The sequence below is a fragment of the Neopsephotus bourkii genome, unplaced genomic scaffold (genome assembly GCF_033783945.1).
Source record: "Neopsephotus bourkii isolate Nb327-2 ecotype Australia unplaced genomic scaffold, CSIRO-AGI_Nbou_v1 NB_1654, whole genome shotgun sequence".
NCBI classification, from domain to species: domain Eukaryota; kingdom Metazoa; phylum Chordata; class Aves; order Psittaciformes; family Psittacidae; genus Neopsephotus; species Neopsephotus bourkii.
In genome coordinates this window covers 28,158-47,527 of record NW_026902128.1, presented here as the reverse complement: position 1 = coordinate 47,527, position 19,370 = coordinate 28,158, and the positions used below count along the sequence as shown (strand labels likewise).

The following is a 19,370-nucleotide window of genomic DNA, read 5'->3' as shown; positions in this document are numbered from 1 at the left end:
CAGTCTGCTGTGTCCTCACTGCTGTGTGGTGCCCTTGTGTTCTGTCATCTGCCACTTCTATTTCTGTAACGTGTGTTAAACTGTCACGGTTGGGTTTGTGCTTATTTTACAGAAAAATTGTATTATTCAGGTCAGTTGCAACATCCTTCTAGAAGGAAAATTATTAAGCCTTGTGTCTTAGAAGTAATAATAATAATAATAATAATAATGAGAATAATAATAATAAGCACTCAAATGGAAAGGCCCTTTGCTATAATATAGCTTCAGACTATAATAGAGAGAGCACTTTCTCAGAATCCTTAGTTATGGATATTTGTCTGGTTTGGTTTTTTCTAGGATAGCATGTTTCACCCAAAGTACACTGGAGAGGAGCAAGCCTGTACTGTGAAGAATCTCAGAAGAAGCACACAGTATAAATTCAGGGTAAAATCTTTTTCCTCTTGTCGCTGTGTAGTATTTTCTGTGTTGGGCTTTTTCCAGGAATGGTAGGGATCCTTTAGTACTACCTGCAAATTGGAGTCATCAAAAGCAAATTTACTTTATACTGTGACTTAATAGATTAAACTGTTGTATTTTTACTTTTATCACAGGGGAGATGCTTATTGCTCAGCCTCTTTAAAACAAGCATAGTTCTTGGTACCACGTACTGTCAGGTGTTATGTTGGAAAAGTGCAACTTGGGATGTGAAGTGCTTGTAGTTGGCTGCATTGCTCCCCAAAAACCTGACCCATGGTCACAAAACCAATCTCACTTCTACACAATGGAGCAAGCACTGTAAGCTCCATTGTTGTGTGCATCTTCCTTTCACAGCTCACTGGCCTGTCCTCCCCTGACATGCAGAAATTGAAGCTTTTCCATCTCATAAGCACATGTGTCTGGTTTTGGAGGTGTTTTTTAGGAGCAAGTGTTGGATCTCCTGTTCTGTGGGTGCTCCTTCCCAAGAGAGAATGCTCTGAAGTCTTTTTGCAAGCACAAAATTAAGTCATCTGCGTCACTGCTGCCAAAGCAATCAAGCACAACAGAAGTGCTGGGTGCTGCTATCGAGGAGCAGACGGTGTGTTTTTTACCAGACAGGGTGTGGTGTGGCTGTCTGTCCATCCCCACAGCTGGCCTGTCCATCCGTCCGTAGCAGCTCAGCAAAGCCAGGAGTTGTGCATGGCTCCACAAGGTAGTGTTTGCCTGTGCTGTCCTGAGTGCTGGCATCCCTCCAGAGATAACAAGGAGCTGCCTATAAAGCCAACATCCATCATGCTCCCATACCTATCATGCCAACACGAAATGGTATCTGGAAGCACCTTTATGTTGTTGTAAACAGCAGGGACTGAAGGATGCCATGGGTTTGTGTCAGTTCAGTCATTTGGCTTCTGTAGGCTCAAGCATATTCAGGGGTAGCAAAAAATACAGCTTTACAGATAGACTCATTTAAATCATTAAAACCAACTTTGGATGTTCTTTGACAGAAACCTTGTGAAGTTGTGTGAAGAACTACCCAAAGAATTGGAAAGTTGTTGTGGTGTTGCTCAAAGATGGTGCCTTTAAAGTTTAGCATTATAAAAGCTTCAGTGGCTGTCTTACAGAAAAGAGCAGTTAGCGCTTCTCTGCAGCCCTGCTTTTGAATTAAACATGAATTTTACAAATCTGAGTTGATACCAGAACAAACTTGTCATCTCATGTCAGTGGCTACAAGCACAACTCTGATCTGACTCAACACGGAGGTGTTCTCTTGTTGCATGCATATCAGCATTAGCTACAGGACTTGGGGAAGGATCCCCCAAACTATAAGACAACACCAACAAAACCAAACACAGACACCATGGGATGACAGCAGTGTTTTAAAACTTGTGGTGGGGGCTACTGGCTTGTCTTTGAACCTGGGCAAAATACAGTGCTTTGTAGAACCCCCTTAACAGTAAAGAATTATGGGATAATTTAATTCATACCAGACAGTGTTTGCTTACAGAGAAGACACCTTGCTATGATTTTTGATGAAATAAAGGTTGGTTAATTAAAGTGGCAATGGCAGTGTAGTACACTGTTGTAAAGGCATTTGTTTGATACCAGGTGAGGTTTTGGCACAGAAGGGCAAATGATACCAACAGAAAAACGTGCAGTAATTTCATTCTCTGAAATGTCTGAAGTGTCAGCACAGAAGGGAATCGCCAATGGCTGTTTCTATTGAGATTCCACAAAAAGCAGTGCTGGGTATACTGTTTCATAACTTTATCAGTGACCTGGAAACAAAAGTTTTATTTTTATTCCATGTAAGAGGATGGGGGACTCTAGGCTGGGGAGGCTGTGGCTCCGACAAGTTCCTCCTTGAACAATCAGTTTAATTGGAATTTTCGGCTCCTGACAGGCTAGTGCAGCCTTCAGCTGTATACATAGGGGAAATGTTTAAATATTGCATTGCATTAGCAGCTCACACTGATTCCCTAGAGCTGTTACTGGGATATTTGTCTAGCTCGTGTATCTGGTGTTCATGGCAAGATGTCTTAAAGTGGAGAACAGCCAGAGAAGAACCAAGAGATGATATACAGGAGTTGATAGTCGCTTTAGTGACTTCTTTAAAGCAAGCATACTTTTTGGCCTTAAAAGTTACAAATAGTTTCCCTCAGATGCCTGTGTTAGGAGAGAGGATAGAAATGACTGCTCCTGAGAATAACAGAGCTTCCCAAGTAGAAAAGTTCCTGCTGGCTTATATTTACAGTTAGCAATTATAATACATATTTTATTACTCACTTCCTGGCAGTGGATCTTTGTCCCAGAGACTAGTGTGAGCTAATAGAGCTCTCAGCAGCCACGAAACATAGGACCATTTGGAGTTTCTTGTATGATCTTGATCTGTTCAGTCTCCTGACCAGGTCCTCATGTCTTAGCTTAGCAACCTTTTCCTGATGTCAGGAGAAGGTGCTCTTGAGACAAAGGATTTGGCTGAGAGTTTTCTTTGTGCACATCCTACTCATTTCAGTGGTTGTAGATTATGTGTTTCTTGTTTGTGTGTCATCCTATTTAAGCCTTTAATTGTGATTACTGATACTGTGAATTAATTTATTTTAAATAGCAATTTGAAATACAACCAAAACAAAAATAGCATGGTTATTATCATTTTAATCTTTTATGAGTAAATAACTGCTACATGACTTTAAGGAAAAAATAGCAGTGCTCTTGTCTTAAACATGTCATGATCTATTGCTAGTGGAGGGAAGGAAGAAATCCATGTGGTTTGTAAGGAAACAACATGGCAATTTTACATCTGTTATTATATCCTACACACTTTGTTGGGATGTGACGTACTTTTCAGTTTAATGATATCTGTGCAATTGCTAAAACAAGTCTCATCCAGAACCGTCAGAAAAACAGTTACAGTAAACAATGGTAAACTTGTGGTGGTTTTGTTTCAGCTGTTTGCTTCTAATGTGGAAGGAAAAAGTTCTCCCAGTGAAGTGTTGGTCTGTACAACAAGCCCAGACAGGCCAGGACCTCCAACCAGACCCATTATTAAGGGGCCAATAACATCTCATGGCTTTAGCGTGAAGTGGGGTAAGCCAGTTCAGTTTGTCTTAGTAGAGCTTTTCTGGGTCATAATAAGTTCTAATAAAATTATGTAAGTATGAAATATGTATTAGAACTTTGTTTTTTTCATGCTGCTTCTCATCCATAGTTAAACTTGGAGAGCTTTCCAACTTAATTTGTTTCAACATCTTAAAAACTGTGTGGAGACTCTTACCTTTCAGAATAAGAAAATGTAGAATGTTGTTTTTGACTAACTGGCACTCAAGTGCGTCTTCAAGCTTTTCACCTTACATTTCTTGTCCTGTTGCAGCATCATTCTAGCTGCTTCCTTCATCGATAGACAAGCCTCTATGCTGCATCTTTTTCAATGCTTTTTCCATAATTTTGTCTGTGGTGTTATTATCCAGCTGCCTTATTCTGACTCATGCTGAAAACTAATGTCTGCTATATACTTCTAGTATAAATTCCTTGGTGTAGTTACTGTGGGGGATTTTATGGAGGAGAAGGAGCAGAATCAGAAAAAGCTTCTTTATCAAGTGTTATATTTCACTCCTAATCTTGACAAATTACCTTATTTTTTCAGATCCTCCACAGGATAATGGTGGCTCAGAAATCCTAAAGTATCTACTAGAGATTTCTCAAGGAAGCCCAGAAGGTGATGTTGAAACAAGTTGCCTCCATTTCATTCTGTTATGGCTGCTATAAAGAATTTCTGACCCTTTGAGCTATTACTTTTATTAATGCACTTATACTCTACATATGATTGAAACTGAGTTATGTACATGCAGGTTTTGTGAGAGAGTTTGGGTTGGGTTTTGGGGAGGTTTTGGTGTGGCTTTTTTAATAATGCTATTTTTCTTTTCTACTGGTAGAATTTTAGGCTCTATTGATGAGCCTACTGTTTGATTTAATATATTTAATGGTTTTAAAAATACTTGTATATATGTCTATGTGTATGTATGTCTTTTAGGATGGAGTACCATTCATAGTAATATTAACACTAATGACTTCCCTGAAATACATCAGTTGTGGATGACTACATTAAGGATTTTCCTAGACACTTCTGAACTTGTTACATTATAGTTATCTAAACTTGGATATATCTCCTTTTTTAGCAAATCAGTGGGAAGTGGCATATAGTGGATCAGCTACAGAATATACCTGTACTCACTTGAAACCAGGCACTTTGTATAAACTCCGGGCATGCTGTATTAGCACTGGTGGACACAGTCAGGTAGGTATTGTTTAACAGTAAGGACTATTGGGTTTATATTTTTCAGAGATCTATCCCCTGTTTTTGGTAAAAGATTTATTCTTTAAAAATAAGGTGAATACTTTTCCTGTAGCGCAGTAAAGCTACACTTTACTGATTACATTTAATCTTATGTTGCAAGTTGGTGAATTTTGTAAGGCTTCTGTCTGCCTGATGGGATTTTTTCAGGCAGATTGCAATTTAATGAGATTAGGTTTCTTCAAAACCAAACTGTAGGTGTTTATACTTACACTAGAAAAGACTATGCTGTTTATCTGATCTGGCTACTTGCTTGAGAAAGGCCATAGACTTTCATGTACATGAGCCTGTACTGACAAGCTGGGCATGCAGTAGGGGTAGTTTGTTGTAATAGTCAATTACCTTTCACATGGCTGAATTCTTCTTTAAAGTTTTGGGTTCCATTTTCCAGATTCTGATTCCTGTCATTCGCTCCTTTGAGGAATAATTTCAGTGCCTACACTTGTATTCCTCTTGCTTGCCTTTTTTTTTTTTTTTTTTTGCCTTTTTTAATGATTGAGTACTTTAGGCTTGATATTATTATAAAAATAAGGAAAATTGAACTTAAGAACCCAATAACATTAGCCATCAAATTTTCCTATGCTACAGTTGTGAGTATGCTGATGAAAGAACTCTATCATAAATTGCATTTATAAGTAACATGCTTGATAGCATCTCCTAGCCTTTATTGTTTAATACAAATTTCTAATAAGTGGTTGTTTTAGGAAACAATTTCTTGTGCCACTTTCTAATCCTGTGTCACTTTGTAGGCAGTAATTGTACCAGAGAGGTGACTTCAGCTCTTGTTCTCTTCCAGTGTTCTGAAAGTTTACCTGTCCGTACACTGAGTGTTGCACCTGGTCACTGTCGGCCACCAAGAGTGTTGGGGAAGCCGAAGCACAAAGAAGTACAGCTACAATGGGGTAAGCTGTTAGAGCATTTCACTGCTGATGATGTGATGTTGATGCTTTGATCTTGATGGTTAGTTGCTGAACTTGCTTTAGTTTTATTTCTGTTGTTAGACCTTGTGAAAAGTTCCAGTGTATTCTGTGCACTGAGAAGTACAAAGTCAAGTGAAGTTTGTGCAAGTCAGAAATACATCTTCTCATCAACTGCTGTGTCTCTGTATTGGGTTTCTGAACTTAGCTGTCCTGCAGCTATCTTATAGGCCTGATACTGTGCTCCTATTTTTATTTTAGTTGGGACCTGTTTCTATACCAGATCTATAAAGTATCAGCTATTTTAGAATATCTGTCCTTTTATTGCAAAAACACCATGTGATTCAAGATGTTTTTTATTCCTTTGTAATACTGACTTAGCAGAAGCAGGTTGCTACTTCTAATATAGGACTTAAACAGGAGAGATTTAGGTTAGATATAAAGAAGCTCTTTACTGTGAGAGTGGTGAGTCACTGAAACAGGTTACCCAAGGAAATTGTGAATGCTCCATCCCTGTCAGTGTTCAAGGCTTAGTTGGATGGGGCTTGGAGCAACCTGGTCTAGTGTAAAGTGGCCCTGCCCATGGCAGGGGGCTTGAAATGAGATGATCTTAAGGTCCTTTCCAACCTGAACTATGATTCTATGACTTCTCTCAGAAATTCGAGTTAGAACATTTTGAGGATTTTGAGTGGCTTTTAAACCCTGATCCACAGTATAACATGCACAGTCCATTGGTCACCTGCAATTTTGCAAAGAACTTGGACCATGGACATGACACTAGACTGCAAAAAAATAATGCACATTTTTAGAATACAATGTTGTCGTGGTTTAACCCCAGCCAGACAGCTTTTCACTCACTCCCCCCCACTTCTTTCCCTCTCCCTATTCCCAGAGGGACAGAGAGGAGAATTGAAAAGAATGCAACTCCCAGGGGTTGAGATAAGAACAGTTTAGTAACTAAGGTATAACATAAATCACTACTGCTACCACCAGTAATAATAATGCTAAAGGAAATAACAAGGGAAGAGAATACAACACCTCACCACCAGCTGACTGATAACTCATCCTCTAGCCCAGCCAAGCACCAACTGATATCTCCTCCAACCCTGCAGTCTCCTAGCCCTTCCGGATAACTCTCCATTACCTCCTGGGCATGACGTGCTGTGGTATGGAATGCCCCTTTGGTCAGTTTGGATCAGGTGTCCTGTCTCTGCTTCCTCCCGGCTTCCCCTCCTCCCTGGCAGACCATGAGGCACACAAAGTCCTTGGCCAAACCAAAACATCATTGTTATCAGCTCTGTTCCCAGGCCAAAAGTCAAAACACAGCACTGCACCAGCTACCAAGAAGGAGAACTGCTGAACCCAGGACAAATGTACAAGCCAATATCCAACAGATTTTTTTTTCTTTACCATGATAATCTTGCAGCATCCAAGATTCTTTGTTGCATCATTCATTAAGCAAAATTTTAGAGCAGTACGATTTTTAACTGACAAATGTATCTCAACACCAGCATAAATTCATCTGTGCATCCAAGATACCATATTGTTTCCTGAATGCTTACGCTATCCCTGTTGTGGTGGAGCATTGCTTTTCAGAACCCCAGGCAGGTTGATTATGCGGTACTGGCTTGTAAAATAACATGCAAATAGTGTCAAATATATTGTTTTCATGGAGAAGAAGGTGCCCACAACAAAACAGATACAGACATAGAAAACAAATTTAGCTTTCCAAAAAGCTTGTTCCAGGTGAAGCACAGGGATGTAGAATCTCATAAATGTTAGCAGTGTGACTAATAAAGTTCAAGGATGGCCGTTGTTCGTACTTTTATTGGGTGTTAGTGGGGCTTTGCCAGAAATCCTGCATATGAGTAGTAGTTTCAGAGTGTTCATGACCCACCTCCTCTGCTGTTTCCAGCTGTAGCCAGCAGCTAAGATTGGGTGAGAGAGCTACCACATGTGCTTCCTCATTTTTCTATCCCAGAAAGGGTGTATTCAGCACTAGCCCTATGCTTCATGCAGCTTCCTATACATTTGTCTCCTGCCTCACTGGCAATTTCTTTGCATGCAACACCACCTTTGAGACTGGAGAAAAGCAGCAGAGTACTTTCTTTTTTCATCCTTAGAAGATGATAGTAACTATCATGTTCTGCTTCAAAAGTAGGTGGGCACCTCCTGGCATCAAATATGACTTATCAGGTTAACAGATCATTGCTTGGGGGAGGTGCTTCTCATGCATGGAATAATATGACCTGGTGAATATGTAGGGCTAAGAGTAATTTTATTAATTTGCTTTAAGATTCTCAATCATGTACATGGATGAGATACTGCAGGTAAGGCATCTATTGAAGAGGATAATCATTTTTGGTAGTGTGTGTGTGTCGATATATGTGTGTGGATATAGCTACGCACATATACTTCTGTGGTATAGGAAATAAAAAATTACCTTCCCTGGCATGCGTCCTTTATTCTTAATGAATGATATGATTTCTTTCTAGATGTCCCTCCGTCAGAAAGTGGCTGTCCCATCTCAGAGTATAGTGTAGAAATGACAGAACCTGAGGAAGTAGTTTCTGAAGTGTATCATGGGCCTGATCTGGAGTGCACCGTCAGCAACCTTCTTCCTGGAGCAACATACCGGTTCAGAGTGAGAGCTCTGAATGATGGTGGGGTACGTGCAGCGTGCCAGAATGTGCTTTGGCTTTTTCTCACTGTGGTACTGTGTCCAAGATGGAGAGTGACTGTGTTAATGCTGGTGATCAGATAGGTAATAGGGAGATAGCCAAAAGAAAATGAAGTGAGAAATGCTTAAAGGAACTTTGGAGGAAGAGCTGCAGTTTTAACTCTGGTACTCTTTTAAAAGGAAATTTTAGCTAGTAATATGATTTGACTGGCCAAAATCAGCTGCACCAAAATGTGCAAAACCCCTGCTAAAAGTCATACCTGCTTATGAGGAGACCTCTATATATTCCTCTTCCACCACATTCCTTCTTTTTTCTTGGAAGATCTTGTTGATTCAGTCAGGTTTGGATCAGTTCTGCTTGACTTTGTAAGAGCATCTTTCCCAAGAGCTTTTATAAAGGCAGCCCCAGCAAGAGTACATGCATGTTGATGTGTTTATTCCAAGGGAATCTTTATGACAAAGATAACAAGAAGGTTTAAAGTATACACTTACTTGGGGTTAGTATCATAGAACAGTTAGGGTTGGGAAAGACCTCAAGATTATCTAGTTCCAACCCCCCTGCCATGGGCAGGGACACCTTACAATAAACCATTTCACACAAGGTTCCCTTGAACACTGCCAGGGATGGAGCATTCACAACTTCCCTGGGCAACCCATTCCAGTGCCTCACCACCCTTACAGTAAAGAACTTCTTCCTTATATCCAATCTAAACTTTCCCTGTTTAACCCTTTACCCCTTGTCCTATCACTACAGTCCCTAATGAATAGTCCCTCCCCAGCATCCCTGTAGCCCCCCTTCAAACACTGGAAGGCTGCTATGAGGTCTCCTCACAGCCTTCTTTCCCCCAGGCTGAACAGCCCCAGCTTTCTCAGCCTATCTTCATACAGGAGGTGCTCCAGTCCCCTGATCATCCTCGTGGCCCTCCTCTGGACTTGTTCCAAAAGTTCCATGTCCTTTTTACATTGAGGACACCAGAACTGCACACATTACTCCAGGTGAGGTCTCACAAGAGCAGTGTAGAGGGGCAGGATCACCTCCTTCGACCTGCTGGTCACTGCTTTTGATGCAGCCCAGGGTACAGTTGGCTTTCTGGGCTGTGAGAGCACACTGAAGCCGGCTCATGTTAAGTTTCTCATTTACCAACACCCCCAAGCCCTTCTCCACAGGGCTGCTCTGAATCTCTTCTCTGCCCAACCTGTAGCTGTGCCTGGGATTGCTCTGACCCAGGTGTAGGACCTTGCACTTGGCATGGTTAAACTTCATAAAGTTGGCATCAGCCCTCCTCACAAGTGTGTCAAGTTCCCCCTGGATGGCATCCCTTCCCTCCAGCGTATCAACTGAACCACACAGCTTGGTGTCATCAGCAAACTTGCTGAGGGCTCATTCAGTCCCACTGTCCATGTCGCCAACAAAGATGTTGAACCGGATTCTTACCAACACCGACCCCTGAGGGACACTACTCGTTACTGGTCTCCAGCTGGACTTTGAGCCATTGACCACAACTCTTTGTGTGCGGCCATCCAGCCAGTTCTTTATCCACCGAGTGGTCCACCTATCAAATTGATGTCTCTCGAATTTAGAGACAAGGATGTCGTGTGGGACAGTGTCGAATGCTTTACACAAGTCCAGGTAGATAACGTCAACTGCTCTACTGCTGTCCATCAGTTCCATAGGCCCATCATAGAAGGCCACCAAATTGGTCCGGCAGGATTTCCCCTTAGTGAAGCCATGCTGGCTGTCACCAAGCACCTTGTTGTTTTTCATGTGCCTTAGCATGCCTTCCAGGAGAATCTGCTCCAAGATTTTGCCAGGCACAGAGGTGAGACTGACTGGTCTGTAATTCCCCAGGTCATCCATTTTCCCCTTCTTGAAAATGGGGGTTATATTTCCCTTTTTCCAGTCGTAGGGAACTTCACCTGATTGCCATGATTTTTCAAATATGATCGCCAGCGGCTTAGCAACTTCATTCGCCAGCTCCTTCAGGACGTGTGGATGGATTTCATCAGGACCCATGGACTTGTGCACGTTCAGATTTTTAAGATGGTCTCGAACCAATTCCTCTCCTACGGTGGGCCCAAGGTCTTCATTCTCACAGTCCCTGCATCTGCCTTCCAAGACTTGGGTGGTGTGGTCAGAGCATTTGCCAGTGAAGACGGAGGCAAAGATGTCATTAAGAACCTCAGCCTTCTCCAAATCCAGGGTAGTCAGTTCTCCTATTAGCTTCTGCAGAGGGCCCATGTTGTCCATAGTCTGCCTTTTATTCTAAGTGTACCCATAGAATCCCTTCCTGTTATCTTTCACATCCCTAGCCAGATTTAATTCTAACTGGGCCTTAGCTTTCCTAACCTCGTCCCTAGCTTCCCAGACAGTATCCCTGTTTTCTTCCCAGGCCGCCTGTCCTTGCTTCCACCTTTTATAAGCCTCTTTTTTCATTTAAATTTTCCTCAGCAGCTCCTTATCCATCCAAGGAGGTCTCCTGGCCCTCCTGCTGCACTTCCTTCTAGTTGGGATGCAACACTCCTGAGCTTGTAGCAGGTTATCCTTGAATATCAACCAAGAGTCTTGGGCCCCCCTGCCCTCTAGGGCTATATCCCATGGAACCTTACTAAGCAGGTTCCTGAAGAGTTCTGTTAAAACTTAAGTTAGGTATTAGAAATATATGCAAGACTATTAAACTGCTTTGTCTTTAAAATGTCCACGTTTGTTTGGGTTTTTTTGTGAAACACAAAGTAAATACATGTGGAAAGATTGGATTTGCTTACTGGAATGGAAGCCATTGCCCACCCTGTAGTTTTGGATATATGATGCTTTGCCCTTTTTGTTTTTTCTCCTTTTGCTTTAATGGTAAAACACTGTTTTAAGTTGCAAAGCATTTCTAATCCTACCGTTTATTAAATGAGGTGGCTGGTTTGGGTTTTGATTGGGGTTTTTTACCAACCAAGATGCAGAATATAGGGGAGTGTCCTTTACCAGTTGCAAACACCTTTCTTCCTCCCATTCAGTGAAGAACACAAAAGTAGTCAATAAATGAGATTTTTTGGAGTGTGCATTCTTTGTAATTCAAACAAAGTGAGCAGTTTTAGCCTTTCTTAATAGCATAAATACTGATACATCCTGTTGAGGTTCATACATTTCTGGGGTTCATAATTTCAGTGTTCAGCACTTGTAGTGGCTCATTTTTTTCATACTTGCTAGTATTGCATTCCAAAATAAGTAAATACCAGTGTTTTTCCTCTCATTGATTCCAGCAAAGTTCCTTTGTTCTGGAGAATGATTTCTAATTAGCTTGGGGATGTGCTGAACAAACTTCATTTTCCCACTCAAGAAGCCTCAGAAAAATGCTATTTCTATTGTTATCTCTCCCGTCCTCACAGTGCTGGCTGAAGACAGTTTTCCAGACTCTTGAAAATTGTCTTTTCTTTTGCTAACATGCATTTAAATTACTCTCCTACCAAGGGCTCAAAAGTTGTCTGAGCAGGTGGCTTAGCTGCCTGTGGAGCTAGGCCGTAGACAGTGTGTGTGCATCATGCCCCTGCATGTTGAACCCAGGGCTCCATCACATGCTGTCTTTTTGTAATTAACATGTAGCAGGCATTTTATATAAAAGAAGCTGGATTTGGAGTCCAGTATGTGCTTTACCGTTGCTGTGCTCCTTATATCCACGAGAAGCCAGTTATGCTGGACTATGGCACAGACATATGAACACATTAAGGTAAGGTAGAGAGATGCAAACTGTTCCTCAGTTGCTGAGTGCACATTCTCACTTTTAGGTAAGTTGGAGGTGGCTTAGGCTTTCATGGGCACTCATTGCCACACAGGAGGATTTACATGCTATCTGCTCATACCTGAACTTACCTCACCTTTTAATGTTGCAGTAATTCACCTATCTCATACTGAGCTCTGGTGCCGAGTGTTGGAAGCCTGGTCTACCTTTGAGAAAGTTTATTGTAGTGTGCTGTTCTTGGAAAGCCATTGAAGAATGTGAGATGGGTGTATGCTCATATATTAATGTACAGACACCTTGTTCCCCTCTAGTACGGGCCATATTCAGAAGCTACAGAAGTCACCACAGCAGCAGGACCGCCTGGCCAGTGCAGAGCACCTTCCCTCTCCTTTCTGTCCGACACATGTGTACTTATAAGCTGGGAGGTAAGTTGGGTGCCCTCATTGTTTTATTTTTGTCTTGCTTCTCCAAACTAATATGGCCACTTGAAAGCTAGATTGAGAGCTAGTCACTGGTTTGGAATTATCTTTTGTATAAAAACAACCCTTTGTGGAAACTCTTCTGTTGGTAGAAAATCATCTTCTCTACTTTTCTCCTTAAAAAGATCACATGAAGTTGATTATGAGTCATCTGGACCAGGATTTAGACATGAGACCTCCTTATACTGGCGTCAGATGACAGAGGGCTGATTGGGTAGAAATGCTCTCTACAGGCTTTTAGCATGTCGGCATGTCCTGGGGTGGAATTGTGAAGGCAAATATTTGATTTTGGCTGCAATTGGAGTCTCCAATATGAAAATAACTGCAGAAATGCTTATGATGTATGTTTTTTTCCTCAAAAAGTGTTTGTCTCTTCCCCAGATATTTACTTTTGTTTTAGTTTGTGTTCATTCCTTCTCCATTCTGCAGAACCTTGGACATTGGGCTCTTAAAATCAGGCTTATCTAAATACTAAGAGGAGTTAATAAGTGTCACCAAAAAAAAAAAAAAAAAAAACAGAAAATCATGTAATTAAGGAAGAAAGGAAAAGATGTTGTCATAAAGAACATGCTATGGAGCAGTGGGGCTGTAGTTCTGCCATAGACTGCCTTTGAAAACCTAGCAGCCGTTCCAGCCCTGCATCAGTTGGGTCCTTCCATAAAGGGATGCCCCTAGAAAGTTGTTAACATTCATCAGATGCTCAAATAAATAAATTTTTCTAACAACCATTTCTAGATAAAAACATAAACTGAGTTTAATTTTATAGTGAAATAGGTGCAGTTTGTGTAGGTTGAGGGTATTTGCTAATATTTCTTGCAACATTCTGTGGCACTAAGCTAGAAGTCACACTGAACCTTTAAATACTACCCTTTAGTAAGAGTATGAATGTACAGGCATTTGCTTTTCCCAGCCATAAGCCAATGCAGCTGTGTTTCTGGTAGGCTCTGTGTTTATATGCAGGATATATTTGTTTGTTCTAGCTAAAAATGAAGCTGTGGAAGGAGTAATGTGGTTTGCAATGGTTATGTTTTCTTAAAAAGTCTACCATTTTTTGGCTGATCAAATATGAAGGAAAAACAGTGGAGGACTGTGGAGTTTTTTGTCTGGCTACAGAGCACACCGTGGTGCCCACTATACCTTTTTTGCACCTTGATTTAAAACACTGGCTTAGTAGTTATGAATGCTGCTACTAAAATAGCTAGATGCTCAGAGACAGAGCTAGAGAAGCCCATGTGCGTGCAGAGGGTGGTCATTGTGGCGTGCAGTGATGCCCTGGATCTATTTACTGAAAATCACTCCTTGTATGCCGTAATCACAAAGTCTTTGTTGTATCCTAGGCCACAGTTCTGCACGTAGAGCAGTGATTCTTTGAGCTGCTTCAAGCTGCACAGTGCGGTTCTAGGTAGTTCTGGTAAAAACACTAAATATTTTGGTTTTGGAACCTTGTCATTATTGCTGCAGTAGCTCATCTCCAGCAAATTCAGTATTTATTCCATGTTCCCCTAGACTTCAGGATGATAAAAGCATTGCTGTGAGGACATATGGAACCCGTAGGAGTGTCGTTGTGGACGTTAATGTACCCAGGTCCACAGTTCCATGTCCCATCCTGGGACCATTCGCTTGATGGGTGACTTTCACTGAAAACTGCAGACAAGCTTCTCAGTTGTTGAGGTTGTTCTTTTCTCAGAAGTTTTCTCAGTGAGTGACTACTTCAGCATTGACAGGTAGCTCTTCCACAGCTGTGTTTTGATCACTCAGCTAGACTACACTAGATTGATGTTTTTGTGTGTTCTGCACGGTTGTGTTTCTGCCAAGCCAGTGGAGAGACAATTTATTCCTGAGTATCCAGATGAAAAGCAAAGTAGCTGTGTACACTTTCTCATTTCTGTGAATTCCCGTCAGGTAATTTCTGCGCAGAATTGGACTGTTTCAGTAACCTAGTAGAGAACATGTATTAATTTAAAAAACAGGTTGGTTTGTTTCCTATGTACTTTATTCTGTACTCAGCGAAACACAGAGATCTGAACTGAACCACATAAATATTTGTGTTGCAGAGTCTTGAATGTTCTGGTGCTGACATCTCTGAATACAGATTAGAGTGGGGAGAAGACGAGGAATCTCTAGAACTGGTATATAATGGCACAGATACCTGTTTTGAAATAAGTGACTTGTCAGCGGCAGCGCATTACTGCTGTAGGCTACAGGTATGGAAGTTACAAGGTTTTGCATGCGTTTCAATCTAAGCCGTAAATGTTTTCTTTCCACCGTGTTTTTATTTTTATCATTAGCCACTATGAGGTTATGTGCTTTGTGAGTCAGAAGGTATGTTTATTTTAAATAATGCAGACTGTTGCTATATAACTGAACAGTTTAGATTCTGCGCAATTCAAAGTGATGAACAAGAGAGTCAGTGTGACTTTTACCTCTCAAAAGTTGCTCTTTTGTATTGTGTGATTTATTTCAGTAAACAATGCTTTTAACAGCCACTTTGCCCTCTGGTATTAGACCAGAATTATGTTTTAGAAAAAAAAAATATTTTTTTTCTTGGCAATGAGATGTAACATCTACCTCCCAACTGGATGTTGAAGATTCTCTTAGCTTAAATAGTAAACTCAACATCTGTTTCATTTATCAAATAAAGGAAACCATCTGAGTATATTCCAATGTATATAGGAGGTTGTAACTGCCAGAAAGTGAGTCCTCATCGTTATAATTTTTCCTCTTAGGTTTGTAAGGTAGGATTTCATACAGAGTCTCTATATGATTTCTTTTTTCTTTGATCTCTTTCTCTCCTATTATTTTCAATAAAAAGTACCAGAATATATTTCTTACATATATATATGAAAATAAAAATACAGCATTTCTCCTTTAAGTCTACTGAAAAATAAATGAAAAATAAAGAAAGTGGGAGTGAAGTAAAAATACTCTTTACCCAAGACACTTTTCCACAAGATTTATTTGTATGTGAAGACAGAATACCACCAGTAACTCAACCAAAAGTTCATGTATCCACCCAACTCGCAACATGTGGGCCACCCAGGATTATTTCTTTGATCAAGGACAACATGCTTCTGTCGAGTGTTTCATTCTTGGGTTTGGTTGGGGTTTTTTTTTTAACAGGACATAGATTTTTTTACTTTTTTTTTTTTATTTATGAAGTAGCCTTTGAGCAGCTGGCCAGCAGCCAAAGAGCTAAGGCCCCACAGCTCTAAGTACACTCAACTGCATTTTCTGGTCATAGCTGAGTGTCTACCTTGCGCTGGCACTGTTGAGGAAGGCAGACTGAAAGAGCATGTGTGAGTGCCTTGGAAGCGTGAGCCAGAAAGTGCCTCTTGTTTGCGCAAGAGGGAAAGCATTCAACATCCACTGGGCAGGAAGGAGACTGTGAGACCACTTCTGCGGTGAGCAGCAGGGAGCTGAAGGAGATTTTCATGTTAAAAATGGAAACAGCTGACTCTATAGCACCTTTGATTTTGAGTGGGCATTCATTTTAAATTACCTGCCACAAAAATGTTGCACAACTGTAGCCGGTTCTTAACGCAGCCGATATCTAATTCAAAAGCAGAAGTTAAATCAAATGTGCAACAGCATTAAGATATTTTCTTGAAGTCCATCAGTGACCCCTGCATTACTTTGTAGAGGGCTTGATCCTCTGGATCTCGTCTGTGTATCATGTGAAGAAGATTTGTTATAAGATACACTGGAACATTTAAACAATTACACAGAAAAGAAGAACCAACTATGTATAGCAGACAAAGATGTAAAGTTAAATAGTTACAGAAATTTTAGTCTTTTAAAACAAAAATGAGAGGTTAATAGCTTGTTTTATCTGTTAGCAGCTTTAAAAGAAAAATCTTTTGCTTTTTAGAAATAAAGATACTTCAAACCGCATTGACTTTGCCTTCCAATAAACACACAGTATTGCTACCTCAATCTACAGTAACTCAATAAAAAAGAGAGAATTGAGCAATCAGGCATATATAACTGCAGGGCAGACAATTGTCTTTACTGTTGCTCAGCTTTTCTCCTGTAATGAATATTCCTGAAAAAAAATGTGACTTCTGCAAAGGGAAATATTGTGTCATTTAGGGGTGGTGGGGAGAAGTATCTAGGAAGAAAAGAATAATGAAATTCCCACTGGTTATGATGATGAGATTCACCAATAAAGCAGTTAAAAGCACCACTGAAAATAAATTGCTTCGAGCAAGATACAGATTGCCAAACGCTGTTTTAGAGGTAAGACAAATAATATCATTGGCAGACCACAAAACAAGGCTCACTTTTAACAGCTCTAGGAGTGCTTCACTAAATAAAAGATGACCCTGGAGCAGGATTTGTTTTGAAGGGCTTTTTAAAGGCTGACAGATCTAACTTCATTATCGCTTCTTCAATTGAACAAAATGCCTCCTGGAGAAACAGAATACAGCTTTGCGTTTGCATTATGCATAACAGAAATAAGTCATTTACTACAGTTAAGCATAGATAAGAAATCAAACAATTATTTGATGTGTCCTTTCATTGCCATCATAGTTCTACTGGCAACGTTGTAAACCTGGATTTTCTAATTAATTCTCACCTGGTGGGAGAATCTGGGCTCACTTTTCCAAGAGCAGAGGAAGTAAGGATGGTGGACAATGCTGGGCAATGTGGAAGCTTCTTTTGAAGGTCTGTGCCTTCTGGACCTCATTGTAGCTCAGCCTACACATAATATGCTGTCATCAGGTCTGTGTGTACCTCGTGGGCTAGCAGCATGCTGGACCGTATCAGGACAAACCGAGCTCAAGGGAAGGTAGTATGGTCTCTTACATGCCATTCATGAGAACCTAGTGTGTCTAAGTAGCGGGCATGAGTCCTGCTTTAGAAAATAAGCTAGCAGTACTTCTCCTCTGAAAAATCCATGCAACTCTTCCAGGTTGCACAGTTCATTATTATGAACTTGATAGGCATGTGAAAGAGAATACTTTTTTTTACACACAGGCTATTAACCAGGCAGGAGCTGGACCTTACAGTGATGTGGTAACCTGCCGAATCCCTGCATCTGTGCCTGATGCTGTCTGTACGCTCTCCGTGCTGGAGGATGAGCATGTGGATGCCTGTCAGCATTCACCTTCCGTGTGCCTTGTACTGAACTGGGAAGAACCATGCAATAATGGAGCTGAGATTACATCATACAACATTGACCTGGGTGACATCAGCATTCCAGTAGGAAAAGTTACAAGTTATGTTATCACTAATTTGCTGCCAGAAACCTCATACCGGTGAGTACAACTTTTTTTGATGTGGTACAGAGCTCTGAGGATGAGATCACGCACTTTAATTTTATGTAGAAAATGTTTATGGCATATGGATTCAGTTAAATAAACAAGTAAACCAGCAACCAAACGAACCAACCTGGGGAGAATGGAAATCTGCAATAATTCCTTTATGGAATGAATTGAGGTAGTTTGTGTTTAAATATTGCTTCATCCCCACCTTCTTCCTTTTTCTCCTCTCCTTGCATATTTCTGACCTTTCTAAGTTTCTGTTCGAAGGTGAGGTTATACTGGTAGGTAAATAAACTTTAAAAATGGGAAAGTATTAAAATTACAATGTGACATCTTCTGGTCTTTCAGATGTATAGCGTTACTGTTTCAGGGGCTTATACTACTAACTATATTGACCCCAGTGAGGGGATAGCAATGTGCACGCAATGAACTTTTATTTGTATGGCAACAGCTATTTTTTTTTTTGGCTTAGCACATGGAGATTAGTAAACAGATAATGTGAATTTTAAACCAATTTCTTCATATTTCTTCAGAGTCTCAATTTCTAATTGACATTGCCAACATTTTAGTATTATTATTATGTTCGGGCTTGTATGTTTTTTCCCTAACTGCCAATTAAAATAAAAATATGGTTCCATGCAGACAGTGAACAGCAGTACAGCAGAAGATGTGAGAAAAGAAATTCTATTTTAAGTACTGCTCTAATAAAAACTGAAATCTGGTTATCTGATTGCCCAGTTGTGAAATTAGACATAGGACAGATCTTCTGTAGCATGTTTCTTTTTTGTTTGTATTCATTGTCAAAATCCCACAGGTCTTGTGAAGTTTCAATCAAAAGTTAATTCTCAAACTTTATCATGTACCCAAAATAGAGAACTTCTTGTAGCAAATACACAAATATGTATAATTAGAAGTTATTTAAAGTGTGGAGCTTATGTTGCTTCCGGTGTGTAGTACCGTAGTTCCTGATCTTTGCCTAAGATATTTAGGTTTTTAAACCATGTAATAAAAACTAAAGACATAGATTTATTTATGTGTGTATATATACATATATATATACACACCTCTAGAAATCTGGAAAAAAAAAAAGGCAGAATAGGAATTTGGTGATTCAGAACCCCTCTGTTCCAGATCACTCATAAATCCAGGACATGTCAGTATGTTATCATTGTTATTGCCAGTTCTTCCATGGCCTGTAATGCTGTGATCCTTTTTTGCAAAGGCAGTAATGAAGTAAAAGTTTTTTTCTAGCAGTCTTCTGTGTTTATTTAAGATCCTAATTTTGTGGTCAGTTTAATCTGGCAGTGTTGTCAAAGGAAGCCTCTTACATCCTTGCATTGTGTCCTCCTTTATGCCATCAAAGGGCTATTACGCCATTCCACACTGTAAAAACTGGTCTTTTTGAAAACCAATCATACTTCTTACATTGTAAATGAACAAAGAAGAAAGGAAGGGGTAGAAAAGGATAGGACCACCTCTTCTAGTAGCTGTGCTCTAAGCC

At 40.3% G+C, this 19,370-nt stretch overlaps 1 protein-coding gene across 1 annotated transcript in view; it reads left to right on the top strand.

Annotated features, from left to right (window-relative positions):
* FNDC3B (fibronectin type III domain containing 3B) overlaps positions 1-19,370 on the top strand; it is a 195,702-nt gene that overhangs the window by 154,170 nt on the left and 22,162 nt on the right. The window contains exons 14-22 of the mRNA XM_061374824.1: positions 337-423; positions 3,402-3,540; positions 4,097-4,168; positions 4,629-4,747; positions 5,601-5,706; positions 8,217-8,389; positions 12,438-12,551; positions 14,660-14,809; positions 17,583-17,863. Coding sequence (XP_061230808.1) covers positions 337-423; positions 3,402-3,540; positions 4,097-4,168; positions 4,629-4,747; positions 5,601-5,706; positions 8,217-8,389; positions 12,438-12,551; positions 14,660-14,809; positions 17,583-17,863 — 1,241 coding nt within the window. The remainder of the gene's footprint in view (positions 1-336; positions 424-3,401; positions 3,541-4,096; positions 4,169-4,628; positions 4,748-5,600; positions 5,707-8,216; positions 8,390-12,437; positions 12,552-14,659; positions 14,810-17,582; positions 17,864-19,370) is intronic.